Source organism: Eurosta solidaginis, chromosome 5 (assembly GCF_040869045.1).
Source record: "Eurosta solidaginis isolate ZX-2024a chromosome 5, ASM4086904v1, whole genome shotgun sequence".
NCBI lineage: Eukaryota > Metazoa > Arthropoda > Insecta > Diptera > Tephritidae > Eurosta > Eurosta solidaginis.
This window is the reverse complement of record NC_090323.1, coordinates 25,742,576-25,769,395: the sequence shown is the minus strand read 5'-3', so window position 1 is coordinate 25,769,395 and position 26,820 is coordinate 25,742,576. Positions and strand designations below refer to the sequence as shown.

Here is a 26,820-nt window from a genome sequence, read left to right as displayed (position 1 = left end):
ACATGAAACCTTCTAAGCCATACCGCCCTCCCACCCCTTACATCCATCAGGAGTTTGGGGTCGCCACAACCTAGGCTGTTAATGAAACAGGATTCGCCACGGGTAGGTGAGGTTAAAAATTGGGTTGAAGAAGCTATATATTGCGCTGGCAACCCCTTAATAGGGTTGCGCTACACAACGCCTTGTATCGATTTGGTATTTTAGTCGCCTCTTACGACAGGCATACCTACCGCGTATATATTCTAAGCTCCCTAACCCGCTGGGGTACCGATAACTCATCGATATAGACGGTAGCCTGAATTTTTTTTATTACTCTGCTTTATAAATTTTTTTGCCATCTACATATTCATAGCAATACATATCATGGCTATAAGCTTAGTCGGCCTCAATTCCTATTTTATTATTCCCACCACGACCAGCACCGGTTTTACCATGGACACCAGCACCCATACTAAAATCAAATCCACCACCTACACCAGCTTCACCACTAGCTTCACCACCAGCATAGCCACCAGGTCCATGTGCAGCACGACGTGTACGACCACTAGGGTCACCGCCTTTTTGGGGCGACATTTGCGTAGGAGGACTAGCGTTCGTTGATTGCTGAAAAAAGTATAAATATAAGTTATTAAATGAGTAGAGTAATGTCATGGAAACAAAAGTTCGGACATATTTTGAATGTTTTTCAGTTTATCGAATTTTCAAATTTTTTTAGTTATAAACAACTTCTAAAATTTCTTAACAACATCAGCACCAAAACGCCGCAAATCAAAGCGACCAAAAATAGAGTACGCATATTTTCTTTGAACAACTTGAGCTTGATTCTATAACTGCTGTAAAGTCAATAATACTTTTAGTTTGCTGCACCCACATTTTATAGTCTGGATGTTGCATTAAAATTTCACATAGCTGTTGATTTTATCTGAATATAATACATGCAATTTCACAAAGTTACTGATTTGTGCAGCCAAATGAATTGCAAACATTGTAAGATTATGATAAAAGTACAATGATGAGATAGATCAATGAGTAAATAAACCATCATATAACAAAATGTATAATTAATGCACCCAATATTAGTTATAATAATACCTTGAATTCTAATTTGAAAATAAATTAAATTTGTTTTTCTACAAATGAAATGATGTCATTTGTAAAGTAATTAAAATAATTTATTTATATCCAAAATTCTGTTAAGATAATCTACAAGTATAGAGATGCCCTTTCGACACACTTTTTCCATAGATAGATGATGCAGAAAACCAGCGGACAGCACTTACATTGCGTCCACAATCACGCAGCGGGTAGTGCCGAGCTTGGTGACCAATACACAGAACGAATGGGCGGTGAAGACTTTCTCTAATGATAAATCACAGGACCCAATAGCAAAAGCAAAAGGACCTTCAGCAATATTTCTAAACAAGCGATCATGGTTTGTCTTTATTACATTGCGGCACATACATCCAGCTCTAACGGATGTATCGGTTTAATTTCTTAACCGTCCTGTGCATAGATGGGTGCCCGGGTACCTTTTGAATATTCAAAAGACATTTTTAAATAATCTACAAATAGAAACGAGTTAAAATTTTGTGGCATCGTATGGGAATAAGTCTTCTACAAAAAGGAGAGACATATTTTTCAAATATAATTTCATAAAGATGATTTTTTTCATAAATTAGTTTTCTATTACCAGTTCTCATGGCTGAGATACCCATGTACTATTTGTAGCTCTCACGTTTTTACGTAATTTACAAATAGAAACAAGTTCAAATTTTGTGGCATCCTATGGGAATAAGCTTTCTACAAAAAGGAGAGAAAATTTTTTCAAATATACTTTCATAAAGATGGTTTTTTAATAAATTAGTTTTTTATAACTAAAATTTGTTTTTTGTTGCTGTTCTCATGGCTGGGATACCCAGGTACCACTAGTAGTTGTCACGTATGAATTGCCTTGCGGTACCCGTGTACCCAGCCATACGAACTAAGAAGAAAAATTATGCATGAACAGGACAGTTAATGGAAGATGGTGGTTGTATGAGGCCCCGCCCAGGGCGGGATATTATGACCTCTGCTGTCAACGTTGGTTATCAAATTTTTTCGAAAAAAAAAATCTGGATATGTGTTCGTTAACAAGTCGATAAATTTTCGGTAACAAACCTTTGACACGATAACTAACCGATAATATTCCAACAACTCTTCGACAACAGCTTATTCCGATAACAAGTCAATAGTTCGGCGATGACAAACCAAAAATATGCCGCTAACAAACCAATAATAATAAAGGCCTGATAACTCTTCGCGTTCAAGAATGAGTTTTCCAATACCTGCTAAATGATTACAAAATAGTACCAAAATGATGCCGAAATAGTCACTAGCATGATCCCGTAATTATTTCGAAATGGTTTCTGGAATGAGCCCATAAAGATATCAAAATGGTCCCTATATAATACCTATATTGTCCAGAAATTTTTTCCATATAATCCTGCAAAAAATGTTCCCTAACACATTTTAAAATTTAGCTCAAAATGGAATCTTAACTAATAGCAAAATGATCATGACTTTCTGAAAATAGTACCGAAATAATGTGGAATAAGTGCCAAATTAATATCGAAATAATTGCGAAATTAATCCAATAAAATAATACCGATGTGATCTCAAAATAGTACCGGAATGATCCCAGTAGTGAAACAAAAAAGTCTCGAAATGATCACAAAACCAATCGCCAACAATCGAGAAAAGATCATAAGTTGATCTTCGAAATAGTAACTGTGTGACTCCAAAAATAAACGGTGAAGACGATGTATGCGTTTTCTGGTTTTAATTTTGGGAAATAAAAATTACTTGCAGATCCTGACAATAACATAATGGTCAGCTTAAACTATGTTAATTTGAAAAAAACAGGCGAGCGATTAACCATCCCCCAAATCTATTTCGGTCGCAAAATTACCATTTCGAAAAAAATCACACTAAATAATCTCAGTGGTATTGAGAAAAATTTAAAAATAAAAAAATAATCACTCAGAAATACCAGAAAATTAAAAAAAATAAACATATCTCACATCTTTGTTATTTAATATCGGTTGTTGTCTGTCATAAACCGATTAGTCTTTTCTGGTTAATCCTTAAATGCAATCTCTGATTTAAATACGTAAAGCTCAACCTTCAGTGCTTTAAGTATAAGTTTGGTCACCAACTGTCTTGCTGTGCATCCGATTAGTTCGTAGGTAGTCACTAAACCTGTAGTGCGAAACGGTAATTTTGTGTGACTCTCGTGTTTTTTTTTTTCTTCGTGTTCCTCATATGCCTGTTATTTTTTAGTATTCGTATGCATATTGCTTGTTTGATTGTTTTCGTTTTTTATGTTGATAGCTACGTATCTTCTTCTTTAAAACCGCTCATAGTGTTCCACGTATCCGCAATGATACTGTTTGCTTAATATATCAAATATTTTTGGCAGACTCGCAAGTATACCGCCGAAGCAGTAAAATCGTTTTGTTAAAAATGTCGTCATAATAATTACACATTCGTTTAAGTGTAAAAGTGTTTTGTAAAAAAGTAATGTTCTATGTAGAGTAAAATTTATAGATTTTGTTCAATTAAAATAAACTTTTTGTCTAATTAAAAAGGCATTCGTGTATAAAAAACATTAATAATATGTAACATTAAAATTGAATATGTATAATATAACGGAGCTACAAAACAAGACTTTAAACTTTGTATAATGGAAGAAACATGCTGCATGAAATAACGGAGCTACGAAACTGTAAAAAGAACAGTAATGGTGTGATTAGTTCTACTTAACATTAAAATCGAAAGTTAAAATAAATACATAAAATAATACTAAAAAAAAATTAGTAATCTAGATAAATAAAACAGTTATGGACAACATTTAATACAAAATCTTCGCATGAAGCTACATTGATCTTCAAAAGAGATATATCTATTACACTGGAACTTTTTAAATTGTATATGAATACAACTTGACATGAGACATTAACTATAAATTGGAAAAATATAAACTAAATTGGACAAAAGTACAAAGATTGGATACGATAAAATTTTGGGACCATATATACATACACGTTTTTTTTTTTTTTTAAATATTTTAATTTATTATATGAACTATTCATATAACGGGGTAGAGATTATACCTTACATATAAATTTTGATAACATATAATTTCACAAAGGACATAAAGTACAAGTAACGGGATTGAAAATACCCTTATCATATATTAATGTACAGTCATGTACACATGTAACCGGATAGAAATTCACATAATACATAATTAAATGTACGGTTATGTACATATATTCACATTTTACATATAATTGCTACGCTATATAAACCTAATATAAAGAAACACATAACCAGAAATAAGATTATGTAAATATTGGCAAAAAAGCATAACATAACAACTATAACGAGTGCATTACAGCACCTTGTCTAACCTGGTTTCAACTTCACAATTAAACAAATTTAATTGTATACAATTGGAACTACAACTTTACAATTAAAAAATTAATAATCTACATAAAGAAAACAAGTAAGGAAGGCTAAGTTCGGGTGTAACCGAACATTACATACTCAGTTGAGAGCTATGGAGACAAAATAAGGAAAATCACCATGTAGGAAAATGAACCTAGGGTAACCCTGGAATGTGGTTGTATGACATGTGTATCAAATGGAAGGTATTAAAGAGTATTTTAAGTGAGAGTAGGCCATAGTTCTATGGATGGACGCCATTTAGGGATATCGCCATAAAGGTGGACCAGGGCTGACTCTAGAATTTGTTTGTACGATATGGGTATCAAACGAAAGGTGTTACTGAGCATTTTAAGAGGGAGTGGGCATGAGGTCTATAGGTGGCCGCCTTTTCGAGATATCGTCATTAGGGTGGGCCAGGGGTGACTCTAGAATGTGTTTGTACGATATGGGTATCAAACGAAAGGTGTTACTGAGCATTTTAAGAGGGAGTGGGCATTAGGTCTACAGGTGGACGCCTTTTCGAGATATCGCCATTAGGGTGGGCCAGGGGTGACTCTAGAATGTTTGTACGATATGGGTATCAAACGAAATGTGTTACTGAGCATTTTAAGAGGTAGTGGGCATTAGGTCTATAGGTGGACGCCTTTTCGAGATATCGCCAATAGGGTGGGCCAGGGGTGACTCTAGAATGTTTGTACGTAATGGGTACCAAACGAAAGGTGTTACTGAGCATTTTAAGAGGGAGTGGACATTAGGTCTATAGGTGGACGCCTTTTCCAGATATCGCCATTACGGTGGGCCAGAGGTGACTCTAGAATGTTTGTACGATATGGGTATCAATCGAAAGGTGTTACTGAGCATTTTAAGAGGGAGTGGGCATTAGGTATATAGGTGGACGCCTTTTCGAGATATCGCCATTAGGGTGGGCCAGGGGTGACTCTAGAATGTGTTTGTACGATATGGATATCAAATTAAAGGTATTAATGAGGGTTTTAAAAGCGAGTGGCCCTTAGATGTATATGTGAAGGCGTTCTCGCGATATCGACCAAAATGTGGACCAGGTGATCCAGAAAATCATCTGTCGGGTACTGCTAATTTATTTATATATGCAATACCACTAACAGTATTCCTGCCAAGATTCCAAGGGCTGTTGATTTCGCCTTGTAGAACTTATTAATTTTCTTCTACTTAATATGGTAGGTGTCACACCCATTTTACAAAATTTTTTCCATAGTTATATTTTGCGTCAATAAACCAATCCAGTTACCATGTTTCATCCCTTTTTTCGTATTTGGTATAGAATTATGGCATTTTTTTCATTTTTCGTAATTTTCGATATCGATAAAGTGGGCGTGGTTACGGTCGGATTTCGACCATTTTTTATACGAAGATAAAGTATGCTTAGATAAGTAGGTGGGCTAAGTTTAGTAAAGATATATCGGTTTTTGCTCAAGTTATTGTGTTAACGGCCGAGCGGAAGGACAGACGGTGGACTGTGTATAAAAACTGGGCGTGGCTTCCACCGATTTCGCCCATTTTCACAGAGAACAGTTACCGTCATAGAATCTATGCCCCTACCAAATTTAAGAAGGATTGGTAAATTGTTGTTCGACTTATGGCATTAAAAGTATTCTACACAAACTAAATGAAAATGGGCGGAGCCACGCCCATTTTGAAATTTTCTTTTATTTTTGTATTTTGTTGCATCATATCATTACAGGAGTTGAATTTTGAATTAATTTACTTATATACAGTAAAGGTATTAAATTTTTTGTTAAAATTTGAATTAAAAAAAATTTTTTTTTAAAAAGTGGGCGTGTTCTTCATCCAATTTTGCTAATTTTTATTTAGCACATATATAGTAATAGTAGTAGCGTTCGTGCCAAATTTCATCATGATATCTTCAACGACTGCCAAATTACAGCTTGCAAAACTTTTAAATTACCTTCTTGTAAAAGTGGGCGGTGCCACGCCCATTGTCCAAAATCTTACTAATTTTCTATTCTGCGTCATAACGTCAACCCATCTACCAAGTTTCATCGCTTTAACGCCTTTGGCAATGTATTATCGCATTTTTTCGGTTTTTCGCAATTTTCGATATCGAAAAAGTGCGCGTGGTTATTGTCCGATATCGTTCATTTTAAACAGCGATCTGAGATGAGTGCCCAGGAATTTACATACCAAATTTCATCAAGATACCTCAAAATTTACTCAAGTTATCGTGTTAACGGACGGACGGACGGACGGACGGACATGGCTCAATCAAATTTTTTTTCGATCCTGATTATTTTGATATATGGAAGTCTATATCTATCTCGATTCCTTTATATATGTACAACCAACCGTTATCCAATCAAACTTAATATACTCTGTGAGCTCTGCTCAACTGAGTATAACAAGTCACCACTGGGAATTACTCAAAACGCTGAATTATTTAACAAATCAACACGACACATGATGACTAAATTAGTATTTCTATGACAATGGGAGGATGTATGGAGGATGTCTGAGGCCACCGGCTTGGGCATGATGGGGGTATCACTTGCTGGATGGGAGTGAAATTATAATACTGACATAAAAATATAATTCAAACGAATAATTATAAATCTTGAAAAAGCACATGGCAACAAGCCATATATTTAACAATTACAAGGAAAGAATTTGTGCTACGGGTTTTTACTTTGCGACATGTGTTAGCTGCTTAGGCACGTCTAAATATACGTTTGCTAACCTGGCGATTTAAGAGGCAATTTAAGGGTCCTCTTGCCATTTATTGGAATTGGAAGATTCAATTCCCAAAACCGGAAAAAAAGGACGTGTGGCACTCGGGGACTGCCACGGTAAAGCTATTGCATATTATCAACTTATGCAATTATAATATTTATGCAACATTTTGTTATCTTTGATATTAATTCAAGTTTTGTCTTTGATATTAATTCAAGTCAAAATTTTTAAGCGTGGTGAAGGATAAGAAAACAAATTTTTTACTTTTATTGAATAAATGAGAAGTTAATATTGGTTAAAAAATTTTTATTATTATCTTACAAGATATGTACATACATAGGTTATTCAGTAATATTTATAATGGAAATTATAGGTTTATGGTAACTGAAATAGGAAACGTACGTTTGAGACTTGATATCCTCTAAATATCTTGAAAATACCGCGTCAATGGTGGTCCCATATTTTGTTGTGGATCCTTTTGGATCATTATTTGTTTTCAAATTGAATTTTTCAAAAAGAAAACTTGTTAACCGCTCTGATTTTTTATCAGCGAAATTGATGTTGAAATCGCCGGCCAAGATAAGTGGAAATTTATTAGGATTTGTACCAAGTACTTTTGCCCCTTCTTCAGAGTACTCCAGTAAATTGCGATGAATAAAATGCTCTACCTCGTCCAATTTTGGATTCGGAGAAATGTAAATTGCTACCATGACAATGTGTAGACCATTTCTAAGTTTGCATAAGCACGCACAAATATCTCAAACAAATGAGCACCTAAAATTAACATCGCTAACGTGTGCAATATTTATTTCAATATTCGGAGTCATAATATTAGTAACGTTATTGTTATTTTGGTAAATAGCTACACCACCTTTTGGAGCAGTATCTCGTTTGAATTGAACAATACATTTGAAATTAGGTATTTCAATCGGATTATCACGCGTCATGCAAGTTTCGGTAAGAAGTAAGACATTTGTTTGTCTCTCGTAACTGAATCTTGTAAATCGTATTTGTACGTAATTACTGTACTAAGTTCAACAACAACAAAGGCAATTATGTACAGCGCGTGTGTGTTTGTTGGTGTGCATCATCTAGCATGCAAATCATCTGGCATCTGGCGGTTACCAGTGCCATCTACAGCGCAGTAGTGAAGGTAAATGTACACCAAAGACAACAACCAATATTCGCTTAAATAGATCCGATTTTATGCAATCAGCCTGTTGCTAACACCGAAACTTTTTCGAACCTTTTCGAACCTTTTTTGACAAATATCCGTTACGGTTTTTATTGATTTAGTCGCCAAACCAGCGATAAAATCTATGCAATAGCTTAAAAAAAAATATTTTTGGTAATTAAAATTTTACGTGGCTAACATAGATTGGTGGCCGGTGCAACAGAATGAAGAAAATTATGCTGACATAAACCAATGAATAGATGCCACCTTAAGCAAGTAAGGAACACTAAGTTCGGGTGTAACCGAACATTACATACTCAGCTGAGAGCTTTGGAGACAAAATTGTCTTTTTCATGGACACATACAAATGGTAATATTAAAAATCATCATGTAGGAAAATGAACCTAGGGCAACCCTGGAATTTGTTTGTACGATATAGGTATCAAATAAAAGGTGTTAATGATTATTTTAAAAGGGAGTGGGCGTTAGTTTTATAGGTGGAAGTCTTTTCGAGATATCGCCATAAAGGTGGACCAGGGGTGACTCTAGAATGTGTGTTGTGTGATATGGGTATCAAATTAAAGGTATTAATGAGGGGTTTAAAAGGGAGTGGCTCTTAGTTGTATATGTGAAGGCGTTTTCGAGATATCGATCAAAATGTCGACCAGGGTGACTTAGAACATCAGCTGTCGGGTATCGCTAATTTATATATATATGTAATACCACGAACAGTATTCCTGACATGATTCCAAGGACTTTTGATTTCGCCCTACAGAACTTTTTCATTTTATTCTACTTAATATGGAAGGTGTCACACCCATTTTACAAAGTTTTTTCTAAAGTTATATTTTGTGTCAATAAACCAATCCAATTACAATGTTTCATCTCTTTTTTCATATTTCGTATAGAATTATGGCATTTTTTTCATTTTTCGTAATTTTCGATATCGAAAAAGTGGGCGCAGTCATAGTCTAATTTTGGCCATTTTTTATACCAAGATAAAGTGAGTTCAGATAAGTACGTGAACTGAGTTTAGTAAAGATATATCGATTTTTGCTCAAGTTATCGTGTTAATGGCCGAGCGGAAGGACAGAAGACCGACTGTGTATAAAAACTGGCCGTGGCTTCAACCAATTTCGCCCATTTTCACAGAAAACAGTTATCGTCATAGAATCTATGCCCCTACCAATTTTTACAAGGATTGGTAAATTTTTGTTCGACTTATGGCATTAAAAGTATTCTAGAGAAATTAAATGGAAAAGGAATTTTTGTATTTTGTTGCACCATATCATTACTGGAGTTGAATTTGGACATAAATTACGTATATACTGTAAATATATTCAATTTTTTGTTAAAATTTTCTTAAAATTTTTTTTTAAAGTGGGCGTGTTCGTCATTCGATTTTTCTAGGTTTTATTTGGCACACATATAGAAATAGGAGTAACGAGCCTACCAAATTTCATCATGATATCTTCAACGACTGCCAAATTACAGCTTCCAAAACTTTTAAATTACCTTCTTTTAAAAGTGGGCGGTACCACACCCATTGTACAAAATTTTAAAAATTTTCTTTTCTGCGTCATAAAGTCAACCTACCTACCTAGTTTCATCGCTTTATCCGTCTTTGGTAATGAATTATCGCACTTTTTCGGTTTTTCGAAATTTTCGATATCGAAAAAGTGGCCGTGGTTATGGTCCGATTTCGTTCATTTTAGCTCAACAAGGCTCAAAATTCACTCAAGTTATCGTATTTACGGATGGACGGACGGAGGGACGGACATGGCTAAATGAATTTCCTTGTTCGCCCAGATCATTTTGATATATAGAAGTCTATATCTATCTCGATTAGTTTATGCCGTTACGGGGTACCGTTATGCGAAAAATATTAATATACTCTATGAGCTCTGCTCAGCTGAGTATAAAAATGAAAAATAAACAAGTAAGGAAAGGACTGTCTTCGGCTGTACCGAAGACTTCATACCTTTCATGAATGGGGCTGAACAATAATCTGATGCCATTAGTAATCTCCAAATAATCGGCTGTATAAGATAAGAAATATATAGTGAACAGATGTACATACCTAAACGAGTTTTAAGATAAATATAAAAAAAAAATTAGGTAGGTACTTTGTGGGCTCCCTCACTAGGGTAGGCACCTTGTCGTTGGTGTGAGTGCTTAGCCGAACTCTATAGCGCCCAACTATGAGGCGGAGTTGGTTAGGACTGACATCTACGCCGTTTCGCCTCATACGAGGGCGGCGGGATGTCGGTGACCAAGAACTGCCAACCCCCTAATCCAGGATGTTATGCGGACCATGCCTATTGGACGATTTGCAGCCAGGGGATAAATTCGGCTGTATTCGAACGGAGCCTTCCCGATACCGGGCCACCTCGGGAAGTATTAATGGCCTTACCACAGCAAGGGGCGCTGCTGTGGCGGACGGTTCTTTCTCCGTATATAATACTGGACCGCTGAGCCCGCATTGTCGGGCAGGTGGTCGTACGACCAAGATGAACGACTCATTAACTGACTGTAATAAGGACGATGTAAAGAGGAGGACTGAGTCGCAATCCAAGGACGACAAATACGAATTAAGCGATGCGTCGGACTCGGGGAGCGAGGGTAGTGCTGATTCAATGAACTCCGTATTGGAGAAGCACACAAATGAAAACGGAGTAGAAGAGTGGAGAAGGGTACGCAGCAGAGGAAGTAAAAGAGCTCTCTCGCAGAACCGTGCAGCACTAAGAATTGTTCAACGCTTGGGAGCAGTGGTCGACTCAACAGAAGTGGAGATCGAGCGCTTGGAATGGGCCCATGAAGCGGTAGAAGTAGGTCGAAGGCAGTTCAAAAGGTTTGCTGCGAGAAACCCTCGGTTCTGCAACCGGTACGAGGAGGAAGAAGCGTCGAATGGCAGAATGAAGAGGCAACGTTCGGCGGAAGGCGACAAGCCTGCTTTCAAGAGGCAGAAAGGACCCAGTCCTAGAGCCGCGAGGCAGGGCAGTCGCATAGACAAGACAAGTAGGCCCAAAGCTGTAAGACAGATGGGCTCCAATAGCGAGGTAGCAACTACCTCGAAAGCTGCGAGTCAGAGGGAAGTTCCAATTAAGGAAGTAGGAGATAAGCCAAAGGGAGATAACGCTAAGACTCCGGCTTTTTCTGAGGTGCCAAAGGGAGATAACACTAAGACTCCTGCTTTTCCCGAGAAGATGAGTGATGTGGGAAAGCAGTCACTGACTGTGGCGCTGGTTGATCGTAGCAGTCCTTTCGGACAAATGACTACTGAAAGTTGGAGATCTGTGGAAAGGGAGCTTATTAGCTTAGTGCTTAAGATGATGCGGGAACAACCAAGTAAGCCCCTTCCAACCTTTCATTCGGGGGGATGGTATAACGGTGTGAAGATGATAGCGTGCGACAACATCGCGAGCTTGCAGTGGCTGGAGGAAGTGGTTCCAAACCTCCAAAGGCAAGGCACGAACGCGCGGTTTGAGGTGGTGGATAAAGCGCAAATTCCCACGGTACCAAAAGTTAAGGTATGGATACCATGCGTGATGAAGTCGGAGGATACACTGCGACTTCTGCAGAATCAGAATCCGAACATACCGACACAGGATAGGAAGGTACTTACTGTATCTCGGCCTACCGAGGATGGTCAGTTCTACATCTTCCAAATAAACAAGCAGGCGGAGGATATTTTGTACACGCAGCTTGGTAAAATGTCCTTTGGCACTGGCAAAATTTACATGCGACTCAGGAAAATAAGTCCCGAGGATAAAAACCCTAACACGCTAGAGGTGGGCGAAGTCGAAAAGGACCTCAAAAGCCTAAGGGAAAAAAGACAGGTGGAGGTCCCCGACGTCACCACGAACGTGCTAGAAGAGGACCAACCGCTAAATGGTGCTGTGACTCGCACAGAGGAACACCCTGCACAACAGTCACGAGAGGCTGAAGGGGGCCTCGAATACTCTAAACCAAAAGGGCAAGGGGAGGACGACGACGTCAAGACGAAGGTGCTGGAGGGGGACAAACAGCCCAATGGTGCTGCGAGTCCTACAGATAAACCTCCAACACAGTAAAGTGGCGTCGAGCGAACTCCTCCTAACCCTTGAGGAGGGTTCGTTTGACGTGGCGCTGATCCAGGAGCCGAGGCTCTCATCGGGAGGAAAGGTTTCTGGACTTAGCGCGCGCGGGTTTGGCGTTTACTACGCGCAAACGGAAGGACGGGTGCGAGCTGTAGTAATGGTAAGGAAACAGCTGCATTCATATATGCTGCCTAATTACATCACTGAGGATCTCGTAGCGGTGGCCGTTTAGCAAAAGAATAAGCAGGCATTTATCCTGGCGTCCTGCTACATGGCCCATGCTGCGGAGGTCCAACCGATGGAGTGCAAAAGGCTAGTACAGGAGGAAGGACGCAAAGGGCGTTTGGTCATAGGCGCAGATGCAAATGCGCACCACAATGCGTGAGGAACGAACTGGACTAAATTTCAGAAACATGTAGAAACAAAACTGGGACAACCCAAAGAGGTTGCTAATGTAGAGGAACTGGAGGAGTCGAATGAATTCCTAACAAGCACACTTATGACTGCGTATAACAAATCTTGCCCTCTAAGAAGATTCAGAGGAAAAGCAAAGCCGCCATGGTGGAGCAGTGAGCTGAGTCTTCTAAGAAGACAGGTTAAAGAAATATTTAAGCTCGCAAAGACCGCGGAAAGCGAAGCGTGTCGGGACGAGTACAGGGATCTACTGAGGATCTACAAGCGTGAAATTACCAGGGCGAAGAGAAACTCATGGAAAAGTTTCTGTACGGACATAGAGTGCTCCAGCGAAACAGCACGGTTGAAAAAAGTCCTAGCAAAGGGAAACATAGTCCAGGGACTAATAAAGAAAGAAAACGGGGAATGGTCACGTAATAGTGAGGAATCCCTTGAGGTGCTTCTCGATACACATTTCCCATCGGGAGACGGTTTAGAGGAGCCAGCAGACATCACTCACACTCCGATTACGGAGCTAGTAGTGCCGGGCTTGGTGACCGATACCAAGATCGAGTGGGCAGTGAAGACGTTTTCTAAGTTTAAATCGCCGGGCCCAGATGGTATATTCCCGGCCATGCTACAAGTCTCAAGTAGGGCGGTCGTGGAATGGCATAAAATAATATTCGATGGGTGCATATGACTGAATCATGTACCGCACTCTTGGAGAACTGCTCGTGTAGCTTTTCTACCAAAGGCGGGGAAGATCGGTCACATGTATTCCAAAGACTATAGACCCATTAGCTTAACATCATTTCTGCTCAAAACCTTTGAGAGGCTGATAGATGTGTACATAAAGTCCAACGTGGATGAAAAGCTGCTCTCCACAACACAGCATGCGTACACCAAAGGCAAGTCGGTAGACACCGCATTGCATAGGGTGGTAATAAGCATAGAGAAATCCCTGAAATATAAGGAGTATGCTCTAGGAGTCTTCTTGGACATTGCCGGGGCTTTCAATAATGTTGCAAAATGGGCGATTATGGATGGTCTTAATTACATTAAAGTACATCCTGCCTTAATCAGATGGATCGGCTGCATGTTAAATTGCAGAAAGATTACATCACAATGGGGATTGTACAGGGCCACGAAATCAGTGGACAGGGGCACGCCGCAGGGAGGGGTGCTATCACCTCTGCTGTGGACGCTGGTCATCAACCAACTGCTCAGGCAATTCGATGAGGGTCCCGTAAAATTTACGGCTTACGCAGATGACGTTGCAATTGTCATAAGTGGAAAGTGCCTTCCAACGATTAGTTCTTTGATGGATCGGGCGCTTCGCGATATTCATACCTGGGCATCTAATGTCGGGTTGAAAGTAAATGCGGAGAAGACGGATAAGGTCTTGTTTACAAAGAGGTACAAGGTCCCAAATTGGACCAGGCCTAAGTTAGGAGGGGTGACCTTACAGGAGAAACCTTGCACAAAATATTTAGGAATCATCCTAGACAGTAAGCTGTCATGGAAGCTCAACGTGGAGGAGAGGATCAAGAAGGCCTCAACGGCACTCTACGCATGTAAAAGAATGCTGGGGTGTACGTGGGGCCTATCGCCCTCTCTTTCTCATTGGGGTTTTACAGCGATTGTAAGCCCTATTCTATACTATGGAGTTCTTGTTTGGTGGAAAGCCACACAAAAAACGACATACCTCAAAAATTAGAGGGGGTATGCAGACTATCGATGCTTAGCATTACGGGAGCCCTGAAAACAACCCAACGGCTGCACTGTATGCCATTTTGAACATCCCATCTGTAGACCTGGTAGCAAAGAACAAAGCGTTAACGACCGCAACCAGGCTCGGTGCTTCGGGGAAGCTTGAGCGCCGACCATATGGCCATAGTAGTATAGCGTCATCAATCACAAGACGAACAGACTACTTGATTCCCTATCTGCGCTTCGAGGGAGATCTTAAGGCCACAATAGAGGTGGACGGTTGGCGCAAGGGTGTGCAAATGGCGGACGAGGCGATACATGTGTACACCGATGGTTCCAAAGTAGTGGAAGGATTAGGGTCTGCGGTATACTGCGCTGATCCGGAAATAAGCAGATCCTGCAGGCTGCCGGATTACTGTAGCGTTTTCCAAGCGGAAATATTAGCCGTAACCAAAGCAGTAGAAACCCTGGAAGAGAATAGCTTAAGCTGCAACCGTGTTAACTTTTATATTGACAGTCAAGCAGCAATTAGGGCAATAATCTCGCATAGCACAGCATCTAAATGCGTGTTAAAGTGTAAGCAGTCTGGAGAGAATCGGGACAGGGAGAAGCATACATCTATATTGGGTCCCAAGGCATATGGGAATAGATGGGAATGAAAAAGCGGATGAACTAGCTAAAAAGGGCGCATCCCATGAAGCTTGCTCCGTAGATGTCCCAATTAGATTGGGCGAAATTAAGCGAAGGCGAGAGGTGCACATGATCGACCAAGCGGGAAAGGCGTGGGTTCAAGCGCGGGGCTGTAAAGTGTCGAAGATTATGTGTAGGTCTTACAACCTTAGATTAACACAGTTGCTCCTATCATTAAAAAGAGAGGATTGTAGACTCATGACGGGTATTCTGACTGGACACTGCCTTCTGACGTCACATGCCTTTAAACAAGGCTTGGTCAGTGATAGCAGATGTAGGACGTGCGGGTTGGAGGAGGAAACGATCGAGCACGTTCTGTGCTCGTGCCCTGCACTTGCCAGGCTAAGACTCCAGCTATTAGGAGTGATACAGCTGTCAGATCTAGAAGCAGCAAGTGGCTTAAGTCCTAGGAAGCTTCTAGTATTTGCCAAGAGGACGGAGTTATTTTATAACATAGCTCCTGGTTTTTGATAGGGTTTTTCAGTTTGTTCGTTAAAACAAACTTCTGGTAACACTACGGACTCAATCAGTGAGGTCCTCATGGACCGGCCAGTTCAACCTACCTACCCACTTTGTGTGAGGATGCAAAGTTTCACGTTTTTTGGGGTCTGCATGTAAAAATTATGACCACGAATCACGTGTTTCAGCAATATATGAAGTAAACGTAAGTATTTGATGAAATATGATGAAATTTGAAGATTCTAGCCTTAAAAAGGGGGCAAAAATTACAATTTATATGGGGTATATAATATATATATCACCGATTTCTATGATTTTTTCACACAACAAAGTATGCTATATACGTATGCATTTGGTGAACTTTGAAGCTTCTAGCTGTTAAAATAGGGCAGAAAATGCGAAAAGTTTCTTATCTGAACAATCGGTTGTATGAGTTATATACTATATACAACACCGATTATGTCAAAAATCCTCTTTTTCTGAAAAATCGGTTGTATGGAGGATATATGCTATAGTGGTCCGATCCGGCCGGTTCCGACAAATGTCTAATCGGACACATAAATACACCCGCTCACCAAATTTTATCAAGATATCTCAAAAATTGAGGGACTAGTTTGAATACAAACAGACAGACGGACATGGCTAAATCAACTCAGCTCTTCATCCTGATTATCTCCTTGGGTACAAGTATATAAATGTAATTGTTGTAGCCGCAACCCTGGTTTAGAGGTAGTGTGCTGAGCATACCATACCGAAGATCTTTGTAGAACCTACAGTGTAGTGACCCGACAACTTACATCAAGCAGCACCCTACCCATTGAAAGAGAACAATCTCCTAAGGATACATATATGGCGGGGAGCTTGACCTAGAATATTGAACGTGGTCATATTAAAGTTGCCTCAAAGCATTATTGTTAAGTTTCTCTTGGTTTTAAATCGATTTTGTTTTCCGTACGTTTGTTGGAAGCCACAAATCCCCTATTATTTATATTTCAATGGAAATACAAGCCTTAATCCAGTAAATTTTCTAGCTCCGTATCACGTTCAATGCTCACGGGAATGCTCTGGATTATTGGGAGACTTGAGAAGCAGAGGTCGTGATATTTCTGTACACATGAGTTGTGATAGACCCCGTTTTATTTCATCTAACATTTACGGCTAGAGGCCAAGCAGCGACATTTGTTTTTTAAAAAGTACAAGAAAATACAAAAGTTGCGCTACTTGTTAAGGCTTAGTAGTCATAACGCCATATTTAGTTTCAATCCACTACTCGTATAACGGCAGAAATCATTGCGTTGGTTCATTGGTCACTATGCAGAAGGTGGCTACAGCTGCGAATTGCGTGGTAAATTTAAATGTGGACGACTTGGACTGTTGCAACTGGTGTAGTGAATTTACGTCATATACGCTTACGTGGACAAATTCGCGATGTGGAGCCTATATTTTATCAATGTGATTATAATCCCCGAACAGCTCAAATGATATAGCTGTGATGAAAGTGCGTAAATTGTTTAAGCCGAGTCGTACAGTAAAACCAATACCATTTTGCGGAGTTTCATTAAGACTGGGAATGCGAATTAGTGGGTGGGGTTGCACAAATCCGAAAATTTGGGAGGACTAGGAATATACTCCAATCTACTGTCTGGACTACATTGTCAAAGACCACATGTGCGCGTAAGGTGGCACTAAGGCCTATAACAGATACAGCGATTTGTGCTGCGCGTGGTACATCTGATGCGTGCTATGAAGATTTTGGAAGACCGGGAGTTGTGGATGGAAAACTGTGTGTCGTGTTATTACAAAATCTGGGTTGCTCCGGGCCGCTTATATGCGAGTGTTTTTACAGATGTAACTAGTATGTATGTTCAAGAATTTTGAATTCAAGCAATGGATTTATAATTGCAGGGTGTTGTTATAAATCGTATCCTGAGTAGAAAATCACACTAGCTCAGCTAAACGATATTTCTTTGAGATCCAACTTTGTTCTTAGCTTTAAAGTTCCCTCTTTAATGAAAAGAACATGAGATAATAAGAAAATTTCACAATTAGTACTATAAGGCCCTGGCAAACTCCGTTATTAAACAGCTGATGCAACCAACCCTATTGAAATCAATGTATTATGTTATTGACGCCATAGCATAATGCCTTAATGATAGCCATACCATAGCTAAGCAATATGTTTGTGGTTGAAACACATACATAAATGGGCCTAGCCTAACTACCGTCCCATTTCCAAACTTTCAACTCTCTCGAAATTGTTTGTAATTGTAGTCAAGAACAAAATATTCTTCGCTGTAAAGATCTTGATTTCTCCTAATCAGCATGGATTTATGCCTGACAGATCGACTGTAACTAGTCTAGCAGTATTTTCTGAATTTTATATTTCTTCATTTAATAGGAGAGCACAAGTAGATACAATCTATACCGATTTTTCGAATGCCTTTGACAAAGTCAACCATTACTTACTAATACCCGAACTTACTGGCTTGGGCTTACATTCTAGTATATTATCTTGGGTGAGGTCTTACTTGGCAGATCGTAGCTGTATTGTTGTGTTTGATAGTATCTCTTCACGTTCGTTTACTGCCACCTCTGGTGTAACCCAAGGGTGTGTTTAGGGACCCCTATTATTTGTTATCTTTATGAATGACGTAATTGTTTCAGGTATGCTAAATTCTTACTGTATGCTGATAATGTGAAGATTTTTGCATCAATCACGACTCAATCGGATTCCACTATGCTCCAAGCGGATCTTGGAATATGTTGTATTCATTTGGAGGCCGTACCATGCTTGGATCGACTTGCTTAGATCGACTTGAGCGTCAAAAAATATTTTTGCGATTTGTTCTCCGGTCTTTGCGATTTCACGATCCTGTTCCAACGTACAGTTCTAGGTGTCTTCTAATCAACCTGAAACCATTAGTAAGTAGGAGATCAATGCTATCACTGACATTTTTATACGATACGATGCCATCAATGGAACGGTTGACTCGCCCTATATTTTAGAACGCATATGGTTCAATGTACCATCACGAACCCTTCCATGGCACGATTTTTTATGTTTAGATAGATTAAAACGATTTATGCTTCTAATTCTCCAATTGCTAGGGCAATGGGGGAGTTTAGTTTACGTTATTCAATAGATATTGATTTTTCATTAAGTAAATTTATGTTTAAACGGCTATTGAATGAAGTAATTTGATTATAAAATATTTCTTAGTTAAGATACATTTGTAAATAGTCTGTAAGTAGATTTTAATTGTCCTAGTCTATAATATGAATAAATAAATAATTAATTAATTTCTTTCAAAACTCAATATATCGTTTAATATAGGGTCAAATATCAAAAGGTGCTTGGATTATTTGCTGCTTTTAAATTTATTTATGAAGGAACAAAGTTACACCAAAAAAAAAAATTCGTTTTCTTTACGAGACATCACTGGTGTTGACTTTCCACTACACATTACTAATCGTACGTATTTTATCGTACATGGCGTGACCACATTCGTGAAAGATTAAGATTAAGCAGTTCTACATTGGCAATTGTACTGCAACTTTAACAGACCATACAATCTATGTTTTGTCCTAAAAAGCAATATGAATGCCAAATAAATTATTTATCCTATAGGACTGACTTGTCCCATAATTTGCTTTCGTATGGTTGACAATCAATGATCGTATGTAACGATACCAAAGAGGATAAATATAATAAGAGACGTCATTCGTTACTTGTAGCCATTTGCTAAATATTTTCTTCGCGGTAGTCGCTGGTTTTTTTTAGGCGAGATGTGCATAAAATGTCTTCTATACATTTTCGTGGGGTATTTGTGTTTATTTTTCCGACAAAAATCCCAGTTGCACAAGATGCCTACACGGCATGGATAAAATGCGAGGCAATTAAAAATGTCACTCTTAGAAAACACTAGGAATGAACTTTTTTAATTTCCAGCGAGTTACTCGCCACTCGTAGCAGACTGGTGGCTCTTATTATATTTATCCTTTTTAACGATACGAGCATAACCTCAGTACTTGGCAGCACTTACCGACATATGCACAAGGGCATCCGATATTTAACATATTTTTTCCATTCTGCAACCCATGTTTTTTAGCTTTGAGTTTGAAAACAAATTATTATTAAAGTCATAAGACAATTATATCATATTCATGATTAAAAAAACTATATGTTTTTTATTTGAAAAATACAACAACCATAACATAATGTGCAATTGGGCTTTGCCCAAGCTCCTGACAGAAGTAAAATTTTTAATATCAGCCTTGGGACGATAGTTATTTAGTTCAGAACGTTTCTTTTCTTAACTCTACCGACATTTGTGGACGTGTTTTAACTGCCGACCCCTTTGTTAACTATTAGCACTTTAGTTTTTTTTAAGTACAAAAACCCAAACAATTTTATATGGAAAATATATAACTCATTTTCGGCATGTTTTAAAGAACTAATAATACTAGTTATGAGTTTGATAATTTGTTTTTACTTTTTTAGTAAAATTTTATGGAGCGATTCGGGGAAAAAGGTTGAAAATAACAGGCAAATCTATCATGTGTACACATCGGTTGAGTGCTGCCAACTCTCAGCGTACTGAACGTGATAGTTCCAATGAGATTTGATCGTGATTCAGAGCTCGATGACTAAATGGAACGCTGCTAATATTCGCTCAGTCTACTGCTCACTTTTCCTTTTATGCAATGCGAACATAATACCAGTTTGGAAACAAACAACACTAATTAAGTTTACGCTTTGTTCTTTTCATAGAAATATAAAGCTAATATAATAAGAAATTTCATCATTAACAACTGCTTGGTGCACTTTGTAATGAACCAATCGCATCATGCCTCCGTTGGCTTCCTCATAGTGTACCATCTTTGCAAAAAAGCTGGCCTGATTAACGTTTGTCATTCCAGCCACAGACTTCTTCACTTAGACAATTGTCCAGCTTGCTAGGCACTGAATTATGGAACCTCAGGTCTGCTATGCAATAGCTCTCCGAGTGGGTACAGGGTTTAAGGAGCGGGTACTCTGTTTGCTACAACCGGCTAGTCTACGGCGTATATGGGGGGGGGGGGGGGGGGGGGGGGGGGAGGGGGGGATCTTGCTCCTACACTGTCTTTTATCTCGGTTTCTCATAAAAACAAATTCAAACAGAGATTTACAAAAAGAAAAAAGTTAAGTTTTGAGGCCGCCGAAGGGTTAGGCTCATCCAAATCAAACAATACCCAAAAGAACGTATCAAATTTGCTACGGAAATAAAGAAGAAAAGCGTTATCTATTACACAACTACCTGCCACGCGTTGCATCGTTTGGGGTTCTTCCGGCAGAGGTGGAAGGCTAAGCTGTCGTTGCCCTCCCGTCTTCACCCACCCAAACTGCTAAAAGAATGGTAAAAGTTGTTCTCTTAGCCCACACATACTCACCGTTGCCCCTACCACAAATGTCCAATAAAAGTTAAACCTTCATTTTTCTCCTTTTACAAATCCTTAAATTTTAATCAAACTTTCTTCAATCATACATTTCGTCGTTTCTATATATACTACTACGATAGACTTGAATTTTTATTTTCGTATTTAGTTATTACTTTGTGCTATATGTATTTATGTACATATGTGTTAACCTGCCAAAAAGGTTGAGGATGCCATCGGTCAAGCTGAACTATCTAAACCAGTGGGCCCAGACGGTATAGCCATGCCGATGCTTAAAAGTGTAGGAAAAGAGGGTTTCAAATGTTTAGCACATGTCTTCAACCTGATATGTCATTTTAAAAAGCTGTATAAATATTTTGTATTTTTCATTATTAACAACTGCTTGGTGCACTTAAGAACTAAAACATCTAAAAAACCAAAAACACGTTCGTTCAAGCGATACAGACTATCTGGTACAAGAACTGCCTATGCTGCTTACTCTATTTTACGTCACAAATATAACATCTTGACGGCAGTTGCTATAAAGAGTATATAAGTAGGGTTGGTAGTAAAATTGTTTGTAACCCTAAGGCGTTTTACAGTTTCGTTAACTCAAAAAGAAAGATTAAGGGTTTCCTTCTACAATGACGCTTTACGGTTATACTTCGTACGATAATGCCATAATTGCTAATATATTTGTAGATTTTTATAAATCAGATTATACATTCATCTTACTCTGCTGGACCTGATCAAAGTCAGTTGTGCTGAAAATGTGTGCACAATACCTAAATCGACCTCTAGCTTGTTTGTTTAATGCCTCGCTGAAGCAAGTGATGTTTCCTCTGAAGTGGAAAGAGTCATTTATAATTCCTCTCTATAAGAGTGGCAGCAGATCTTGTATCACAAATTAGAGAGGAATAGCTAAACTCAATGCCATTCCCAAGCTATTCGAAGCAATTGTCACAAAGCAACTAGCGCTCAGTGTATCTTCGGTTATTGACTTATCACAGCACGGTTTTTATAAGGGAAAGTCAACAGTCTTTCACCTTCTAGAGTTCACGACCCTTGTATCCAATAGCTCTAAATCTAACTGCGAAATTGATGTGATTTACACAGATTTTTGTAAGGCGTTTGATAAAGTCTCCCATTCTGTACTCTTACACAAACTCGACCGGTTAGGCTTTCCCTCTTTACTTCCCTCTTGGGTTTCTTCTTATTTGAATAAACATAAACAAACAGTTATTTTTAACAACTGTTGGTCCAAATTTATCAATGTAACTTCTGTTGTTCCACAAGGTAGCCATATTGGTCCAGTGTTATTCCTACTGTTTATTAATGACCTACCAAGTGTTTTGAAGCACTGTAAGCCGTTGATGTATCGGATGAAGTGACACTTATTATGCCTATCCGCTCACCAGAGGATAGAGCACTTCTCTAGTCGGATCTGAACAGCTTAGTTATATGGTGTAATATAAACCTCATGTCACTAAACCTTCCGAAGTGTAAGTTCATATGTTTTACACGGAAAACCTTTAAATACCATGAGTATCTCATTGGAGATTATGTTATTAAGCAAGTCACCAACTTCACTGACCTAAGTTTACAATGGACCCTTAGCTTGATTTTAGATTACATATAGAAACTTACTTTGGCGTCCTTGAAAAGTGGTCTAAGGAATTAAATGATCCGTACGTTACTAAAACTTTGTTTACATCATTGGTGAGGCCAATATTGGAATATGCTTTGATAATCTGAAGCCCACGTTTTCAAATTCACTTCGATAAACTGGAATAGGTCCAAAAACAGTTTTTGATTTTTGCTTTGAAACACTTGCCATGCGACACGTCAAGGAATCCTCCGCCGTACTGCAGTCGGTTAGAACTATTACAGTTGCCTACATTACAGAGCCGTAGGGAGATGCCTAATATCTTATTTATAGTAAAACTCTTAAGAGGGATGATAGCTAGCACATTTTTGCTTGGCGAAACTAAGTTCAATGTGCCAGTCAGACCGTCTAGATATTTTCAACAACTGCATATAATTACATGCAGATCGAACTTCGAGCTGAGCAGAGCTCACAGAGTATATTAATTTTGTTCGCATAACGGCACCCCGTAACGGCATAAACTAATCGAGATAGATATAGACTTCTATATATCAAAATGATCTGGGCGAACAAGGAAATTCATTAAGCCATGTCCGTCCCTCCGTCCGTTCATCCGTAAACACGATAACTTGAGTAAATTTTGAGGTATCTTAATGAAACTTGGTATGTAAGTTCCTGGGAACTCATCTCAGATTGATATTTAAAATGAACGAAATCGGACTATAACCACCACTTTTTCGATATCGAAAATTTCGAAGAACCGAAAGAGTGCGATAATTCTTTACCAAAAATGGATGAAGCGATGAATTTTGGTAGGTGGGATGACCTTATGACACAGAATAGAAAATTAGTAAAAGTTTGGACAACGGGCGTGGCACAGAGTGTTGCAAGCTGTAATTTGGCAGTCGTTGAAGATATCATAATGAAATTTCGCAGGAACGTTACTCCTATTTCAGGTCGACCTACTCATCTAAACGTTTTCAACCCGGTCAACACTCCTACAACTTGGAAAGTTTTAATTGCATTCCTAATCCAGTAATTGATAAGAATAATGTTCTTCAGAGCTTTCTCGGTTTGAAACCGATTTTTTCTCCGGGTCCAGATGGTGTTCCTAGTTGTGTACTCAAATACTGTGCAGTTAACTTATCTGAGCCGATACATAAATTATTCCAATTATCTGTGGAATCTGCCACTTTTCCATTGATTTGGAAGAAATCATTTATTATACCTTTACACAAAAAAGGTAGTAGGTCTAGTATCGAGAACTATAGAGGTATAGCTAAGCTTTCAGCTATTCCCAAAACATTTGAGCGAATAATTACATGTCAACTTCAACACATGTGTAGCTCCATATTATCGCCCTGCCAGCATGGGTTTGTGCCGCGTAGATCAACTACTACCAACTTGCTAGAGTTTACTTCTTTTGTAATGGATGGATTTTTAAACAATAGGCAAACGGATGTGATCTATACCGACTTCAGTAAAGCGTTTGACTCTGTCAATCATGAGCTTTTAGTTTACAAACTTGATTTACTTGGATTTCCAAAGCATTTGCTTGCATGGCTCGAAAGCTATCTCGCGAATCGGACTCAACAAGTTTTGTTTAAAAACAGCTTTTCTAAGTTGTTTGATGTAACGTCTGGTGTGCCTCAGGGTAGTCATTTGGGTCCGTTACTTTTTACCTTGTTTATAAATGACTTACCACAAACTCTCATACATTCCCGAACTCTTATGTATGCAGATGATGTTAAACTTTGTTACTCATACTTGCCTTCGGAGTCTTCCCGTGTGGAGTTTCTTCAGACAGACTTGGACTCATTTCAATGTTGGTGTACTGCAAATTTACTAGTTTTGAATTGCTCGAAGTGTAAACTAATGACATTTCACCGAGTGAAGCCAAGTTTGACATCGTATACGTTAAACAGCACGCCTTTGGAGCGTATATCTGTCGTAAGTGATCTAGGCGTTCTTTTTGATCCTAAACTGACTTTTAATACGCATATCTCATCAATGGTAAGCAAAGCAACGGGTATACTCGGTTTTGTGAAGCGATGGGCTAAGGAGTTTAATGATCCGTATCTGACTAAGACCCTCTACACATCGTTGGTACGACCAATCTTAGAGTATTGTTCGTGTGTCTGGTGCCCAGGGTATCAAAACTTTATAAAGCGTATTGAGTCAGTACAGAAGCAATTCATTATATTTGCACTACTTGGTCTTAACTGGGATTCTAGTGTGCATTTGCCACCATATAGAAATAGGCTTCTCCTTATAAATCTGCCAACTTTAGAAAATCGAAGAACTTTACTCGGGGTAATGTTCATTCACAAGCTCATTATGGGTGAGATCGACTCATCTGATCTTGTTAGTCGACTAAATTTTGCTGTTCCTGGTAGAACGTCCAGGCACTTTGTGCCTTTTTATTTACCACTTTGCCGGCAAAATTTTGCCAAAAATAATCCACTGCGAAGTTGGTGTTCGCACTACAACAACTTGTATAACTGCATCAGTTTTGAATGTTCGTTTTCCGAGTTGCATAATTCAATACTGTCACGTCTGGCCTGATATTTTGTACTTTCTTTCCTATGTATGGTTGAATTTAAATATTTTTAATTATAACATTAATTTTATGTTTTATATATCTTAGTAGTCGACCGCATTGTGTCTGTGTCGACTTTAATCCAAATAAATTAAATTAAATTACTATATGTGTTCTGTATAAAAATTAGCAAAAGCGACTGACGAACACGTCCACTTAAAAAAAAAAATTTTTAAGACAAATTTTAACAAGAAATTGAATATTTTTACAGTATATAAGTAAATTATGTCAAAATTCAACTCCAGTTATGATATGGTGCAACAAAATACACAAATAAAAGAAAATTTCAAAATGGGCGTGACTCCGCCCTTTTTCATTTAATTGCTCTAGAATACTTTTAATACCATAAGTTGAACAAAAATTTATCAATCCTTGTGAAATTTGGTAAGGGCATAGCCTCTATGACGATAACTGTTTTCTGTGAAAATGGGCGAAAACTGTTGAAGCCACGCCCAGTCTTTATACACAGTCGACCGTCTGTCCTTCCGCTCGGCCGTTAACATGATAACTTTAGCAAAAATCGATATATACTTAGTTCACGTACTTATCTGAACTCACTTTATTTTGGTATTAAAAATGAGCGAAATGCGACTATGACCGCGCCCACTTTTTCGATATCGAAAATTACGAAAAATGAAAAAAATGCCATAATTCTATACCAAATATGAAACAAGGTATGAAACATTGTAATTGTATTGGTTTATTGACGCAAAATATAACTTTAGAAAAAACTTTGTAAAATGGGTGTGACACCTTCCATATTAAGTAGAATAAAATGAAAAAGTTCTGTAGGGCGAAATCAAAAGCCCTTGGAATCTTGGCAGGAATACTGTTCGTGGTATTACATATATAAATAAATTAGCGGTACCCGACAGCTGAAGTTCTAGGTCACTCTGGTCGACATTTTGATCGATATCTCGAAAACGCCTTCACATATACAACTAAGCGCCACTCCCTTTTAAAACCCTCATTAATATCTTTAATTTGATACCCATATCGTACAAACAAATTATAGAGTCACCCCTGGTCCACCTTTATGGCGATATCTCGAAAAGACGTCCACCTATAGAACCAAGGCCCACTCCCTTTTAAATAATCATTAACACCTTTCATTTGATACCTATATCGTACAAACACATTCCATGGTTACCCAAGGTTCATTTTCCTACATGATGATTTTTAGTATTATCATTTGTATGTATCCATGAAAAAGACAATTTTGTCTCCAAAGCTCTCAGCTGAGTATGTAATGTTCGGTTACACCCGAACTTAGTGTTCCTTACTTGCTTAATGTGGTATCTATTCATTTCTTCATTCTGCTACACCGGCGCCCAATCTATGTTAGCCACGTACAATTTAATTACCAACAAGTAAGGAAGGTTAAGTTCGGGTGTAACCGAACATTACATACTCAGTTGAGAGCTATGGTGACAACATAAGGGAAAATAACCATGTAGGAAAATGAACCGAGGGAAACCCTGGA

The 26,820-nt window shown here is 38.5% G+C and overlaps 2 protein-coding genes and 1 long non-coding RNA gene across 3 annotated transcripts in view; 1 reads left to right on the top strand and 2 right to left on the bottom strand.

Moving 5' to 3' along the window:
- The window catches only part of LOC137254059 (uncharacterized), a 323,781-nt gene that overhangs the window by 84,527 nt on the left and 212,434 nt on the right, over positions 1–26,820 (bottom strand). The window lies entirely within an intron of this gene.
- The window catches only part of LOC137252700 (uncharacterized), a 177,184-nt gene that overhangs the window by 8,190 nt on the left and 142,174 nt on the right, over positions 1–26,820 (top strand). The window lies entirely within an intron of this gene.
- Positions 70–25,026, bottom strand: LOC137254057 (uncharacterized). Its single transcript, XM_067791755.1, has 2 exons — positions 24,510–25,026; positions 70–603 (listed from the first exon to the last, which is right to left on the bottom strand). The coding sequence occupies exons 1-2, from the start codon at positions 24,645–24,647 to the stop codon at positions 376–378; spliced, it is 366 nt and encodes a 121-aa protein (XP_067647856.1). The 5' UTR covers positions 24,648–25,026; the 3' UTR covers positions 70–375.

Coding starts and splice junctions, on each gene's coding strand:
- LOC137254057 (XM_067791755.1), bottom strand. CDS start 24,647: ATGTCAAACTTGGCTTCACTCGGTGAAATGTCATTAGTTTACACTTCG. Junction 604..24,509: donor CACACGGGAAGACTCCGAAG/GCAAGTATGAGT, acceptor TACTTTTTTCAG/CAATCAACGAACGCTAGTCC.